Here is a 15,828-nt window from a genome sequence, read left to right as displayed (position 1 = left end):
AAGTTTATATACTTTATATACTGTATACTTTACATACAGTATAAAGTTTATATACTTTATATACTGTATACTTTACATACAGTATAAAGTTTATATACTTTATATACAGTATACTTTATATACTGATGGGCCTTTGCTAAGGCCCATCACTATATAAAGCTTAAAGTATACTGCATAATGGATTATTTTGCATATATTATGAAATGATTACCACAAGAGGTTAAGCTAACATCTTCTCATAAAAATACAGTAAAAGGGAAAGAAAGAAGAAAACAAAGGAAAAAAATTTTCTCCTTGTGATAAGAACTTTCATGATTTATTCTCATAATGACTTTCCTATATACATACAGCAGTGTTAGCTGTAGTCACATGTTGTACTTACATCCATATTTCTTATTTTTTATTATTGAAGTACAGTTGACATTCATTGTTATATACATTGTATGCTGTATGTCAGACGTACAACATAGTAATTCAACAATTCTGTGCATTACTCACCATAAGTGTAGTCACCATCTGTCACTGTACAATGTTATTATAGTGTTATTTATTGACTATACTTCCTATGCTATAATTTTCATCTCTTTAATTTATTTTACAACTGGAAGTTTATATTTCTTAATCCCTTTCACTGATTTTGCCCATCCCCCAATGAACCTCCCCTCTGGCAACCACCAGTTTCTTCTCTGTATTTAAGTTTGTTTGTTTTGTTTTTTAGATTCTATCTATAAATGAAATCATATGAAATTTGTCTTTCTCTGTCTTACTTATTTCACTTAGCATAATATCCTCTAGGCCTACCCATGTTCCACCAATGGCAAAATTTCATTTTTTAATGGCTTAGTAACATTCATTGTGTTTGCATGTATATAGATATAGATATATATCTCTCTATATAAAAATATATAGATATATACACTGCCTCTTCTTTATCCGCTCATCTATTGATGGCTACTTGAGTTGCTTCCATATCTTGGCTATTGTAAATAATGCCATATCAAACAAAGGGGTGCATGTATCTTTTTAAATTAGTAGTTTTGTTTTCTTTGAGTAAATATCTGGTAGTGGAATTAATGGATCATATGGTATTTCTATTTTTAATTTTTTAAGGAATCTCCATACTATTTTTCATAATGGCTATATCAATTTTTATTCCCACCAATAGTGCACGAAGGTTCCCTTTTCTCCACATCCATGCCATCACTTGTTATTTCTTGTCCTTGTGATAGCAGACATTCTGACAGGTATAAGATGATATCTCATTGTGATTTTGATTTGCATTTCCCTGATGATGAGTAATATTGAGCATCATTTCATATGTTTGTTGGCCATCTGTGTATCTTCTTTAGAAAACTGTCTATTCAGGTGCCTGCCCATTTTAAAATCTGATTGTTGGGTTTTGTTTTGTTTTTATTTGTTTTTTGGTGTTGAGTTGTATAAGTTCTTTATCTATTTTGGATGCTAACCCCTTATTGGATCTATCATTTGCAGATATTTTCTCACATTCAGTAGGTTGTTTTTTCATTTTGTTGATGGTTTCCTTTACTGTGGAAAAGCTGCTTATTTTGGTATAGTCTCAATGGTTTATTTTTGCTTTTGTTTGTTTTGTCTGAGGAGACATATCCATAAATATGTTGCTAAGGCCCATGTATAAGAGATTACTGCCTGTGTTTGCTTTCAGATCCCTAATGTGTATTTATCTTATAACTGGAAGTTTGTACCTTTTGACCACCTTCCTTCCTCCAGTTCCCCCTTCTCTTGTCCCCTGCCTTGGGTCACCACAATCCTGATCTTTTTTTCTATGAGGTTTTTGTGCATATATGTGTGCATCTTTTTTAAATTGGTTCTAAACGATCATTACTCGTGCTCTGTTATCTGTTATATAAGCAATGATGTTCGAAAAGTATTTTTTTCTTTTAAGTAATTTTGAAGGTTTCAAAATTGACAATTCTTTTTTATTCATGTCAGTAATCTTGAAAATAACACTTTACAACTTCTGTCCTTTCAAACTTGACATATGCAAGTGGTAAAGCCTCTCTGAGTCAGGATGCTTTCATCTACTTGTAATAAAGATTTATTATTCAGTTGGTTTCAACTTTTGTAAACTTCTTAAGGCAACAATGCACTGGAATAGAGGAAATCATTAAATATGATGTATTTTTATCATCTTTTATACAGCTGTTAAGATTAATTTTTCTTGAATGTTGTGTAGCATACCATATTTTGTGATCATTTATGTTGCTCTGAAGAATACATTGAGACTTGTCTTCTTTTGTGTAGAACATTATCAAACATTCCAGTGATGGTATTGCAGTTTTCAGTATTTTTCAATATATATATGTATAAAATATATATGTATCTTTTCCAATTTGATGAGCATGTTCCTTTGTAAAATACTCACTTAATCTTGATGGATTTATTAGCTTGATTAGGAAAATGAGTTGGCAAAGTAAGCACATTGGTGACTGTTTATTTGTTCAAATAGCTGTACCTAATTTCAAATATTTAACTGAAAATTTGCCTACATTTTAAAGTTATGTTTGACATTTGAAATAAGATCCAAAGAAGGAAATTTGTAAATATACTTAGAATCACCATGATTCTAAGGCTACAAATACAGACTGATCTAGTTGTGTTGTGTTGGTGATTCAAATACCGCTCACAGTGGTACTGTCAGTGACCTGACTTTCTGAAATGGGAACAACTTTGTAAAGTTCTGAACAAAACCCAAGTAGATTCTTTCCTCAATTTATGTAGTAGTTTAATTCCTGTCCAGTGATATTTTTGGTGATATATAAACCAGAGTTTGAATCTCAGCTCAGACAGTTATAAATTTTTCACCTATATGGAAATCTAAAGGAATATTCAAAAGTTGGACATGATGCCCTTTTTTTTTTTATAAAGGACTGTCTGCAGATTGCAAGATGTTTAGCATCCCTGAGACATCCCACTTTATGTTTATAGTGGTCCTCCAAGCCCCAATCTTATGATAACAAAATTGGCCCTTATGATAACAAAAATGGCCCTTATAGAATCCTTCTTGTACTGTTGGTGGAAATGAAAACTGGTGCTGCCACTTTAGAGAACAGTATGGAGGTTTCTCAGAAAGATAAAAATAGAACTACCCTACAACCCAGCATTTGCACTACTAGGCATTTACCTGAAGGGTACAAAAATACAGATTTGAAAGGGTACATGCCCCTCTATGTTTATAGTAGCATTACCAACAGTAACCAAGATATGGAAAGAACCCAAATGTCCATCAACTGATGAATGGATAAAAATGGTGTGTGTGTGTGTGTGTGTGTGTGTGTGTGTACATATGCATGCTGTGGAATATTACTCAGCCATCAAAAAGAAATCAAAACTTGCCATTTGCCATGACATGGATGGAGCCTAGAATGTATTATGCTAAGTGAAATAAGTCAGAGAAAGACAAATATCATTTGATCTCACTCATATGTGTAATTTCAGAAAGGAAACAGATGACCATATGGGAAAGGGGGGGGGGGTGATGGGAGAGAGAGAAATAAACCATAAGAGACTGTAACGATAAAGAACAAACTGAAGGTTGATGGGGGGGGAATGGGATTGATGGGTGAAGGGTATTCAAGAGGGCACTTTTTATGATGAGCACTAGGTGTTATATATGTGATGAATCACTGAATTATACTCCAAAAACCAATATTGTGCTGTGTTAACTAAGTACAATATTGAATAAATAAAAATAAATAAATAAATATTTTTTAAAAATAAAAAAAGTGCCCTTTGTATTTTAAAATGCCTCCTAGAGGGCTGTATTACCTCTTTTGGTAACTACTGGCTTAAAATGTAATGTGAGAAATAGTTAAGAAAAATAAAATGTTATAGGTGGTACAAATGCACGGATAATTCTATCTGGATGAGTAAAGAAGAGCTTCATAAAATTGGTACTTAAATTGAGTCTTCCAAGATCCATGCAGAATAGGATAAGAGGGCCTATTAGGCAGAAGGACTACATGCTAACGTTAATAATGCTCAGAGGTCTGCATGTAGTTTGGTACAACTAGAAACCAGGGTACAGGGTTGGGATCTATCAAGAAACAATTCAGTATTGAAAAGGCTTATCTTCCAAGCTAATTAGTTTGGGCTTTTGTGTGTGTGCATGTGGAGTTTAGATAAGGGACTGACACAATCAGATTCTTAGAAATGTGTGGATTAGAGAGGTATCGAAGGGGATGCAAGAAAAATCCATTGATTTTACCATAGATTTTCTATTAGCAATTTTAAGAATTTGCTTTTTTTTTTCAGTGTTGCAAGATTCATTGTTTATAAGAATCTACTTTTTAATATTTTTCTGGACTCTAGGTCTCTCAAGAGTGTTATTTTAGAGTACTTTTTCCCCCCCTCAGACTTTGTATTAGTCTGCTAGAACTACTATAAAAAAATATCACAGATTGGGTGACTTTTACAAAAGAAATTTATTTTTTAAAGTTTTGGAGGCTGTGAAGTCCAAGATCAAGATTCAGCAATGTAGATTTCATTCTGAGGCCTTTTCTCTTGGCTTGTAGGTAGCTCCATCTTGCTTTGTGTTCACACAGTCTATTCTTTGTGCACATATATATAGGGAGAGTGAGAGCTCATGCGTTCTCAGGTATCTCCTCTTATTTTGTCCTCACATGGCCTTTTCTCTGTGCCTGCAACCCTGATATCTCTTCCTCTACTTGTGAGGACACTAGTCCTGTTGAATCAGTGACCCTGTCTTATAACCTCATTTACCCTTAATTATCTCTTTAAAGACCTTTTCTCTTAATATAGTCACATTGGAGGTTAGGACTTCAACATATAAATTTTAGGAGGACACATTTCAGTCCATAACAGATTTTAGGGTAATTTTGAAACTTTTGGACTCATTGTTTCTGATCTAATAATAACTAAACATTTTCCCTATATCTGAGATCCTCTTTAATATCAGAACTTACTGCATTTTCCTTTCTCTTTTATATCTGAAGGCCACTACGATCTCCTTTTTAGTTTAATTTTTCTTTAATATGTTCCTGAAGATTCAACCTTACTCTAAGAAACTATTTTCTCTCTATCTTAACCTGTTTCTTCCTTTTCTTTATTTTAATTTCTCTTCTGCTCTCCTGTGGTACTTGAGGCAGTCATTTTCCTTAGAGACAAAATTCTAAAACAGAATTTTACTTTTCTTTGGATAAGCAATAATTTTTTCCAGTTATTTCTCTAGTGTAATCTAAGAAGTTGACATATTTTTCAATAATAATGCTCATCTGTTCTTTTTATTTTGTTAATAAAATCTATCATCATTTTATGGTTGAGTTCATAATTTTAGGATGAAACCTAAAATTCAAAACCTGGGTTTGAACTCATGGAATTAACAAATTTGGGGCCAAGTTGAGTTTGCATAGTTGGGGTGATTCAAGACTGTTGACAACCCTCATGAATTTAAGGTTAATCTTTCTAAAGTATCCTCCTTTGCCCTGAATGTAGAATAGAATTTAGGAAGTAAGATCTGGTAATACTTACTTGACCCTGACGTTAACAATTTAAAGCTTGAAGCTCCTATGCCATTGGTCTGTGAAACACATGGAACTTTGCTATCTTTGCCAACTTAGGTGAAAAACCATAGTAGAAACAGAGAAATAATGCATCTGAAGTGCTGCTTCTTTCAAGAAAAGACTTTCCTGAGACTCTAAAGCTCCCCCTGCCCCGGTAATAAATAATATCCCCTCTGGTTTTACATCTTTGGTTATATCCTGACTGAGACAGGAGAAATAATAACTCTAATATGCTAAAAAAAAAAAAAGCAATCAGTTTGGAAAAATGGTTCATTATAGTCAAAGAAAAGTCTAAATTCTAAATATCCAAAGTAGACATATTTCATCAAAAATATTTAAAAATATTTATGATATCCTACAAATATCCAATGGGGAGGAAGAAAAGAGCTTTCCTTTAAAAGAGACCAAAATTAAGTTATTTTCTTCAGACTTCTTGCAATACTGAGTTCCTAAAGATAATGGAAAATTTGTAATATTTTAAAAGGAGGAAATGTAATTAAGAATTTCATTCTCAGCCAAAGTATGATGTGCAAAGACTAAGACCTAGTAACTGCTTGTGGATGCCCTGCTGACTGAGGGATTCAAAATGAAGAATTAAAGAGTAGAAAAACCAAAATCAATGAAGTACAGGTTTGAGGCATAAATAACTACTATGAATATAATCACAAAATTCCATATAAAATGAAACTATTGAAAATAAGGAAACTCAGGGTTATGAGAATGAATAATTATATATAAGTAAAATGGGTTCATTCCTTTCATTACCATTTGAAGTAGGGGAAGAAAGGAATGGAAGTAAAGGTAGATGAATTTCTGCTTCCTGCACAAGGCAGAATAAAAATTCCAGCATCTATGCTGAGGCCTGAAAGAACATTTTTGGAGTTGGCCAGGAGAATGGTGACTTCTCTGGTGACAACAGCAGAAGCCTACTCTGGTTGAGATTATAGGAAACAGTTTATGGGAAGGATGTTGGGATTTCATAGAAGCAGTGAAAGAGCAGGAATGCCAGAAAGAGAAAGAAACAGGCAACATTCTCCTTACCTACACTTCCTTGCTGAGATCTTGGATTTTTGTCAAAACCCTCATAGTAGTCATGTACAACAGACTTGGATTGTAATGAGGCCCTCAGAGCCTTGAAAGAATCATTTTATTTCTCCTCTAACAAGTGTTCTCTTGGAAGGACCAGGAGATATCAGCAGTCAAGACAGGAGATAAAATGAATTTTCAGGTAACTAGAAGCATCTCTACCCCTCAAAAAAATTAAGATTGTATATTTTTAACTTCCTGATTTTTACAAAAATTTTTCATATTTGGAACATCTAGATGCCTGAAATTACTGTGGTTATTTGCTTCCTGTAGTGCAAAGCCATGATTTTATTGAGTATGATTGACATACAAAAAGCTATATACATTTAGTTCATAGAGCTTGATGAGTTTGGAGTAAGCATACAGCCTTGAAACCATTACCTTAATCTATGCCGTAACATACACGTCACTTCCAAAAATTTTCTCCTGCTGTTGGTATTTACTATTAGACTGTTTTGTATGTGTGTATGCTAAGAACACTTTACATAAAATCTACCCTATTGGCAAATTTTTAAGTATATAATACATTGTATTGTTAACTATAGGCACTATATTGTATGATAGATCTCTAGGACTTATTCATTGCGTATAACTGGAACTTTGAGTAATACTTCCCTAAATCTTACCCCTGCTCCCAACCTGTAGCAACAAGCATTCTACTCTCTGCTTCTATGAGTTTGGCAATTTCATATGTATCTTCCGAGATAATTTTTCAACTTAAAATATGTTACTACAAAGATTTGGAAATCTTTAACCAATCACTATGTTAATACTGTAATATCAAAGTACTATCTTGCATTATTTACAGAGTTCAAACTGAATACCTTAAAAGGAATTAAAAAAAAAAAATGTGGCCACTGTGGAAAATAGCTTGGTTGCTTGTCAAACCCAGAAGGTTGTTGTGAGGATTTAGCCCATTAAAAAAGATATAGTGGCTATTATTACACCTACTATAAAGCAAATCGCCAATACATGTTAGCAATCATTGAATTTTAAATAAATGCAAATCCTACATAAGTTGCTTTAAGAATAATGTCTATTTATCCTTATCTGTGCAGTTCTTTTTTACTTCATGCCTCACCAACTTATATTAATGATTTTTCACATAAAGGCGTTTTTAAAGACATTCACATTTTTTGACAGGTTTTGGGGTTTTTTGGGGGGGGGTCTATATTTTTACACCCATGATTCACGAGTATGAATAAGGAGTGCTGTAAACAATTCAGATAAAATGCCTTTCTTGGAATGGAATCAGTATTCTTTTGCAATCCTTTAATGAGATTGGCTTTTTTCACAAGTGTAAAAACTTGCTGCATTAAAAAATTATTCATGTATTCAGATTTTTAGAGTTGGAAGGGACTTTACAGTGATGTAAGGGGTTTTAGGATAGCAATACATGAAGAAGTTCAGTTCTCACAATGACATTTATATGGTTACAATCAAAAGTTTTTTGAGGCTAAGGATATAAGAGTTTCCTATCTCTATGGGAAGTTTTTGGTCTATCCCATGATTCAATAAATGAAGTTATTTATTTGAATCTTGCCCGATTTAAGCCCTTTACTAAGAAAAAAGACTTAATATTTGTGACTTAAAATTTTAGCTTACAAAATACTACTGAGCAGACTGTTGGCCTACTTTACCTGAGAAGAAATTCTGAGACTATTTACATGGAACTGTGAATTTAGGTCTTTGTATATCTGTTATAAATAGTAAAAGCATAAGGAAAGTATCAGCTGTAACATGTGGTGGGGAGTGTGCTATCTGCTATGAATATCCAAACAATTCTGTTTGGACTTTTATTCCCCCACCTACCATATTCCATTGTAGGGGTTTTATAATTTCAAAAGTACATGGCATTAAATCATCATAAAATCCCTCTGAAATTCATATTAGTATCTCCATTGGATAAATGAGAAAATTGAAGTAATCCAGTAGATATCTTGTCCCAGTCTATAAAGTTACTAAATGGTATAGGAGGGCTAGCACCTTCCTGCTTGATTTCCAGGGCTCTTATTTTCCCACTTCCTCTCAGCTGTCATTGCCCCCCTTTACACTAAGGACATTGTGATATGCTCCCTTTAGCATTGAGCTCAGTGCTGTACTCAGGCAAAAATACCCAGTGAGTATGGAGGTATGCGTGAAGGAGGGGGGTTGGTGGGCAACTGTTGAGGACTCTGGAAGAAAAGGCTTGATGAGAAAAGCTACTCTTAAGAGTAGCAAGAACTCTTTCTTGATCCCTGTTGCAGTAAAATACGAAAAATTTGGAATGAAGGAAAAAACTTTGTACCTCTACTGATGACATCTCCCCATCTAGACCATCCCCTTGGGAATCAACTGACCTTCCGCTCTCCCTCTCCATCACTGTCAATTACTGTTCCTTGGCTTCTGGGAATCAGGATGGGATGGATACTTGATATATCATCTATTGACTTCAAAGAAGCCATGTTGGCAAAGGAAACCAGTTTTATGAAAAACTGTCATGATAGTGATTCAAGGAGGAAAAAAGGTAACCTAAGGGAATAGAAAGGATGTGCAAATGCTGAGATGAACCTTTGTTTTCTATTTATACTGTTCTCTACTTAGCCATCCTGGAGACAAAACTTCCTATTGCAAAATCTCACTTCTCCTTCCAGTCATTTTCTTTTAGGGTCAGAAGCATGGAAATTCAGTCAGGCAACTAGAAGGGGCACATCATCCCTCCCAGCCCCTCTGAGTCCAGTAGCCATGAGGGATGCCATGTCCATTTGGATACTAAAACAACCTGTGTTGGGAGGCTGAGGACCAGTCAGTCCCATCCCTACTTCCTGTCAAGTTCCTCCACATCTCATCCTCATCACCTATCATCTTTTGTATACATACCAACAGCACGTCTAGTTGCATGTTCTGTGACCTAAACTCACTTCCACTTGCTATTTCCAGTCTTAATTGTCAGCATATACTTAGTCCGTGGAACTGAAAATGGGGAAATCGTTCTTTTCCTTTCTCTTTCCTTCTCCCTCCCATGAACAATGAGACATAAATCTGTCTTGTTTAATTCCTTATATATTTTTCTATATTTTCTTTTCTTCAATTCTCTTCCTTTTCAACAATTTTCTGCACTGCTTTCCCACACTCCCCCATCCTCCCAACACCAGCTTAAGTGTTGCCTGAACTTTTCCTTCTTTTCTTAATAACCCTTTATTCAGTTTTGGTTCAGTTGCTGTCTTCTGTAGGCTTGGTCTGTTCCATCCAGAAAAGAGAGCTGAGCTCTTACTCGAGACTTAACCCATTATTTCAGTACACGCTGCTCCCAGAGACCAGTCCTTGTTTCATTTCAACTTGTTCATTCCTGTAAGTTCAGGAATCTTACCAAGGAAGGGGCCTAACTTCTTTTAATCTGGGGTTTTATGATGACACTTTAGGTAGTTTTCATATCATAGGTTTGATATTTTACCCAAGTGTTTACATTTTTTACATTATACAATAAATAATAAATACTGTATGGAATAAAGAAGTAAGTGCACCACTTAAGAAATGTTTAATGTAACCAAATAACTTTAGCTCTTTATCCAAGTACTAACAGAAACCCAACATGTAAAACCAAGAAACAAGTAACTATCCTAGGTAAAATCCAAACACCGAGTTTCTCCATCTCCATGGATTCCCAAAGGGGTGTTCAGAGGGCAGTTTGAAAGCTGACCTAGCAGAAAGAAAGCGAAGCCAGAGGGCAAAGAGTTTCTAGTTTTATCTCTGAAACTTACCATGCTCTCTGTTGCCTGACCTATGAAGTATAAATTAACACTGCTTTCCCCACCTGCTTTTTGGGATCTTAGAGGAATTTAAAAAGCATCTTTAAATAAATATTTTATGAAGAAAAATAACTAAGCAAATGCAAGACTAAAATTAATGCTTTATTAATTAGAAATGAAGATAGGAAGTTGTTTTTGTTTCCTGTATGTCACCCTTTGGAGAAATGGGAAATAGGAAGTAAATTAGTTTTTATACATTTCATAAATAAAGGAACTTTAAGAGTTTAGAATACATGACCCAGTTTCCATAGATAGCTTCAGATGGAATTATATGCAGAATTTCATCTGTGTATACAGTGTGGCAGGGAAGGGATTCACAGACATCAGAACATTAAGAACCACTGTCTTAGAAATATAGAAACTCTCTACCTGCACCTTTAACCCCTTTGAATTTGATGGGCATCCTCTGCTTCTGTCTACACTCTCTTAACACCTTGTATAATACTCATCACAGTACCATCTCCTACTCTTCCTGTGAACTATGTAATCCTGTCATAGAGCAGTTTTAATATGCCATATGTTTTAAGGTAGGGAAAAACTAATAGAGTGTAAAATTATGTAAAACAACAAATATTTAAACAAAGTTTTCTGCTAAATCTTTAATTGGCTAGAAAACATCATAACCAAAGTAATTTATCTTTCACCTAAGTGTATATAAATATTTTTAAGTTGCTCAGTTAGGACATAGCATATTAAACCCTTGTTCCTGGTAAAAGGTATATGAACTTAATCTCTGATTTTGACTTTTAAAAATAAATCTTTACAATTTTGACAATCAGCATCGGTTTTTAAAAGATCAGGGATGAACCAATATTAAGTATGACGTCTGTTCCTTTTTTTCTGTGTGTAGGGGGCCAGGGAAAGGAGACTCCGTATGGAAGTGAGGATCCAGTTTAGACTTGCCATAGCCCTTTCACTCATTTACTATAGGGCTGCACACATCCCCAGTCCAGGAAACTGGCAAGGAATTTTCAGTTGAAAACTACATAAGTCTGTGATTCTCAGGCATTCTCCCAGCACAGCCCACCCCTTAGAGGAACCCTGAAAATATATGTACAGCTTAAGGCTTTGCAGTGTTCAGGGTAACATCACATGGAAGTGAGCAACAGAAATATGGAGTGTTTCTCTGCATTTTATAGTGGCAGAGACGGTGGGATAGAGGATACATTTCTTATAAGTTCCCTGGCAAAATGAAAAATCATACATTTCCACTCTTGAATGTCTTTAATAACTACATCGCAGTGGATCCAATGTGTTTGGTGACTGATTATAAAGATTATCAATGTCATAGTTAGGGCTTCATTAATACCCCACTCGACCCATATGTTTCAAGAATTGGTTGTGAGTCCTAACCCTCACTCTGAGTCTAAGAATGTGTGAGTAAAAACGTGAAAATTGATCTCAGCATTCTGTTGCTTTAAAAAATGAATGTAATACATACAAATTGTTGATTATCTTTTTTTTTCGTAAGGTAAAATCTTACCGGCTTTTCAGTGCCAGTCAACAAATGGGGTGTGCTAGAAGTTATATTCTTCAGGGTGTGATCTCATTAGGTAATGTGGTGCTATTTGGCTTTTCCTGATCTTAGTGCAAGAGAAAATAGGTCATTATTTTGTGGAAGATATGTGGTACATAAAGATATGTAATAATAAAGATATGTCAGGGTATACTTTATTTCACTTTGGTGTCTGCCCAGTTTGTTTTGTGATTATACTTAAAATATGAAGAGGGCTAAGAACTGGACTCCTGGCCTTCTTAGTGGTCATTGTATTCCTCATCATGCTTTATACTCTATTCTCTCTCTTTAGTGTGATGATATTATAATATCACATCTAGCAATAGCCTGATAGAGGAGTCCTTTCAATTATGGCCTTCAGATTTTGGAAGAAATTTTGCTCTGTGGGAAGGATAGTGAAGTCTCTTTATTCCATGATTGCTATATCCTTCCTACACTATATTTTACTGAGAAAGGAATGCACAAGGTATATAAAATATCTGGCTGATTTCTAAAGCAATTATTGATGAATTACCTTCCCACCTAACTCCTGAGCCTGCAGCTGCATGGCTCCATGTGATTTGACAGGATTCCCAACAATGGTAAAAGTTCTAGTATTGGAATAAGGGAATAATCTGTTTTGAAATGTAAAATTTACACTTTCTTTGGAGCATATCTAGGGAAGAGATAAAGACAAGAGAATTTCTAGTTCTTTCTTTTTTTTTTTTTAAGATTTTATTTATTTATTTGACAGAGAGAGATCACAAGTAGGCAGAGAGAGAGGGAGGAGGAAGCAGTCTCCCCGCTGAGCAGAGAGCCCGATGCGGGACTCGATTCCAGAACCCTGAGATCATGACCTGAGCCGAAGGCAGCAGCCCAACCCACTGAGCCACCCAGGTGCCCCAAGAATTTCTAGGTGTTTTTTTTTTTAATTTTTTTTTAAGATTTTATTTATTTATTTGACAGACAGAGATCACAAGTAGGCAGAGAGAGAGAGAGGAGGAAGCAGGCTCTCCGCGGAGCAGACAGCCCGATGTGGGGCTCGATCCCAGGATCCTGGGATCATGACCTGAGCCGAAGGCAGAGGCTTTAACCCACTGAGCCACCCAGGCACCCCGAGAATTTCTAGTTCTTAATCATAATGAACTACATTTGAGTATATTCTCTTAGAATCTGGAATCAACACTTCCATATGTGCTCAAGAGGAAGCATAATCAAGTGCTTGTGAATCTATATGTATGTGACAATTAGCTTAAACTTTTTTGTTAGCAAGAGCAGAGGGGGTATGATGCAGTGTAAAGAATAGTGGGCCAAAATTATATAGGCTCAAATCTGACCTTCCTAGCTATTAAAGTTTGGGCAGGTCACTTAAAACTGATTGATTGATTGATTGATTCCTTCAGAAATCTTTTTTGCACCAGCATTATGCTACGACTTGGAGACCTTATCTGTGATATAGGGACAGTAATTTGAAGTTAAAATTGGGTAATACATCTGACAACATTGTTTGTAATTGAATGCTATTTATTTTGAATCATGTGGTGAAAATGAAATCGAAAAAATAAAAATACTTTCTAAAAGAAGTAATTGTGTATTGTAATATATCATAAAATGTCTCATTATTTGTAAAAGATTAATTGGGTAACTGTTTTTAAAAAACATTGATTTTTGAGGAGATAGCTCTATCTTTGAAGTCAGGTATATACTAATAGGGCAATTCATACTGGTGATACTGGATGCTATTTTCTGAAGTTGTGATGGTTCAATTTTTACTCCAGGGACAGATACATAGTCATAAACTGATCTTGACTAGCATAGGAAATTTATTTATCACTGGAATTCTAATTTGACTAAGGGAATAACTGTGGATTCAGAATATTTGAAAATTTATTTCAGGAGTTTTAATTGAAGCTCATCAGATTATATAGAGGTAACAGCAGTGACTTTTGCTGGGAAAAATTCCAGTAGTCTGTCATGTTCTGCTACTCTTGGGCTGGGTTTGGTCTCATATCAGATTCTGAAATGAGATGGAGTTGTGCACTGACTAATATGTACATTCAACAGAAACAGGAGGCTTTGATCAATTTAAATGTCATAATTTTGTTTGATGTGAACACCAATAATTCCTTGTTGAACAGTGTTTTTATATAGAAAATAAAAACCTGCTTAAAATTGCTGTTCTAACTTCCATACTTAATAAGGCTCCAGAACAGAAAAAATCCCAGCCCCAGTGCCCCACCCTGAGATACCAGAATGTAAGGATAGATGTGTAAGAAGCAGGGTTGTCGCCTGAATCCATTTACCTTCAAGGGATAGTCCCAGGTGGTCTTGCTTAAAAGAGGAAGCAGTCCAGGCAGAAGGAAAGGTCTGGTCCACTTTGGGAAGAAAACCAGTGCTTAGGTTGCTTGCCTTTATTGTCCCACCATAGCAAGTCAGGTCGTAAGAGCAGATTATAAAATGTTCTGTATCATCTGTTTCGTTTTCTTCTTCATAGCAGCGCCATGATATAGATCAGGTGGGTTTTATTAATTGTTCTTTTATAGAGGAATTATTTGAGCTTCTGATTAAGTAATTGATAAACATTACACAGCAAATAAGTGGCAGGAGAGGGGCTTACAGTCAGGTCTTCTGAACTCAATTCTGCAGTCCGTTGGCTGCCCAGCTGCCTCTCATTCAACACAGTCATGTGTTGGACATGAAACAAGGAAGCAACTGGATGCCCTTAGGGAGAGTCTTAGAAGTGTTTGACATAGAAGCAGGGACTTTGGGAGGAGGTGAAGTAAAAGATCACAAACTAACTTGCCACAATAGAGAATTAATTACCAATTGTGGGTGATCGTACATCTTGATAATAATGGATTAGAATGGTGTGGACACACCTCTGGAATAATCTGTACTCCTAACATACTTTTTCTTCTACAAAGAGCTTGGTAGCACTTTGAATCTAATCGGAGCTATACTAAAGATCCTTTTTGGGTACAGGAACTCAGCATAGACATCCTTATAGTCATAAGGAGTGACAAGATACCAAAGACTAATAACTGAACAAATTAGCCATGTGAGCATTTTTTTTTTTTTAAATGAAGATGAAAGCAATAGAAATGTCCTCCTCCTCATACTGAAGCATTTTAGACTATGGGAAGATGCTTGTCAATGTTTCTAAGATTTGTGGTGGGAAGTGCAAGATCAATGTACAAACAGACAGCTAGAGATTCTGAATAGGATGGAACAAAAGAATGCATTATAATGAACCTGTTGATGGGAAGATGTATCAGATAACATAATACATCTTTTTTTTTATACCAAATTTCGACAGTCTTTATTATGTGTGTCTTTATTTTCTGTTCCTTTAGCTCAGGAGTTGGCACAGTCTATTTCATCTTTGAAAAAATATAACATGTGCAGTCACAACTTTCCATTTAGCATGTTGTGCTAAACATCCAAGGGACAGAGTCAGAAAATACTCATGGTATTCAAATTAATACCAAGTTTTCCCACTTTTTTAGATCTCTAAATATGTGACTCATTTCTTTCTCAGATTTCTCACATTGAGAAATAACCTTATTAGGTAGCCAAAGGTCTTGAAATTTTCAGTTCAATGAGGACATCTAAAAATCATGCTAGAAGTTGGTCACATTCTTTTTCCATTCAAATATAAATTTCAGGCCTTTTCAAGTGACAGCTGACCTTGATCCAGGAAGAAACACTTCTTGGAATAAGATGACTTATTACTAGTATTAATTTGCTTTTGGAGGTGACAGTGCCCTTGAGGACCCAATCCCTGCCTCTTATTATATCTTTTTATTTCATACTTGGCCAACCCTGTGCCTTATATATAGTAGACAATATTGTAAGTGTTGGACATGGCTGAAGTCATCATTTTTTTTTAAAGATTTTATTC

The 15,828-nt window shown here is 35.1% G+C and overlaps 1 protein-coding gene across 1 annotated transcript in view; it reads right to left on the bottom strand.

Moving 5' to 3' along the window:
* Window positions 1-9,088, bottom strand: part of RFXAP (regulatory factor X associated protein) — a 33,436-nt gene extending 24,348 nt beyond the window's left edge. Inside the window, exon 1 of the mRNA XM_059378242.1 lies at window positions 8,984-9,088. Within this exon, the coding sequence (XP_059234225.1) occupies window positions 8,984-9,088 (105 nt within the window). The remainder of the gene's footprint in view (window positions 1-8,983) is intronic.
* Between the last annotated feature and the right edge of the window lie 6,740 nt (window positions 9,089-15,828).

Source organism: Mustela nigripes, chromosome 15 (genome assembly GCF_022355385.1).
Source record: "Mustela nigripes isolate SB6536 chromosome 15, MUSNIG.SB6536, whole genome shotgun sequence".
Lineage (NCBI taxonomy): Eukaryota > Metazoa > Chordata > Mammalia > Carnivora > Mustelidae > Mustela > Mustela nigripes.
This window is presented reverse-complemented; position numbering and strand designations above follow the sequence as displayed.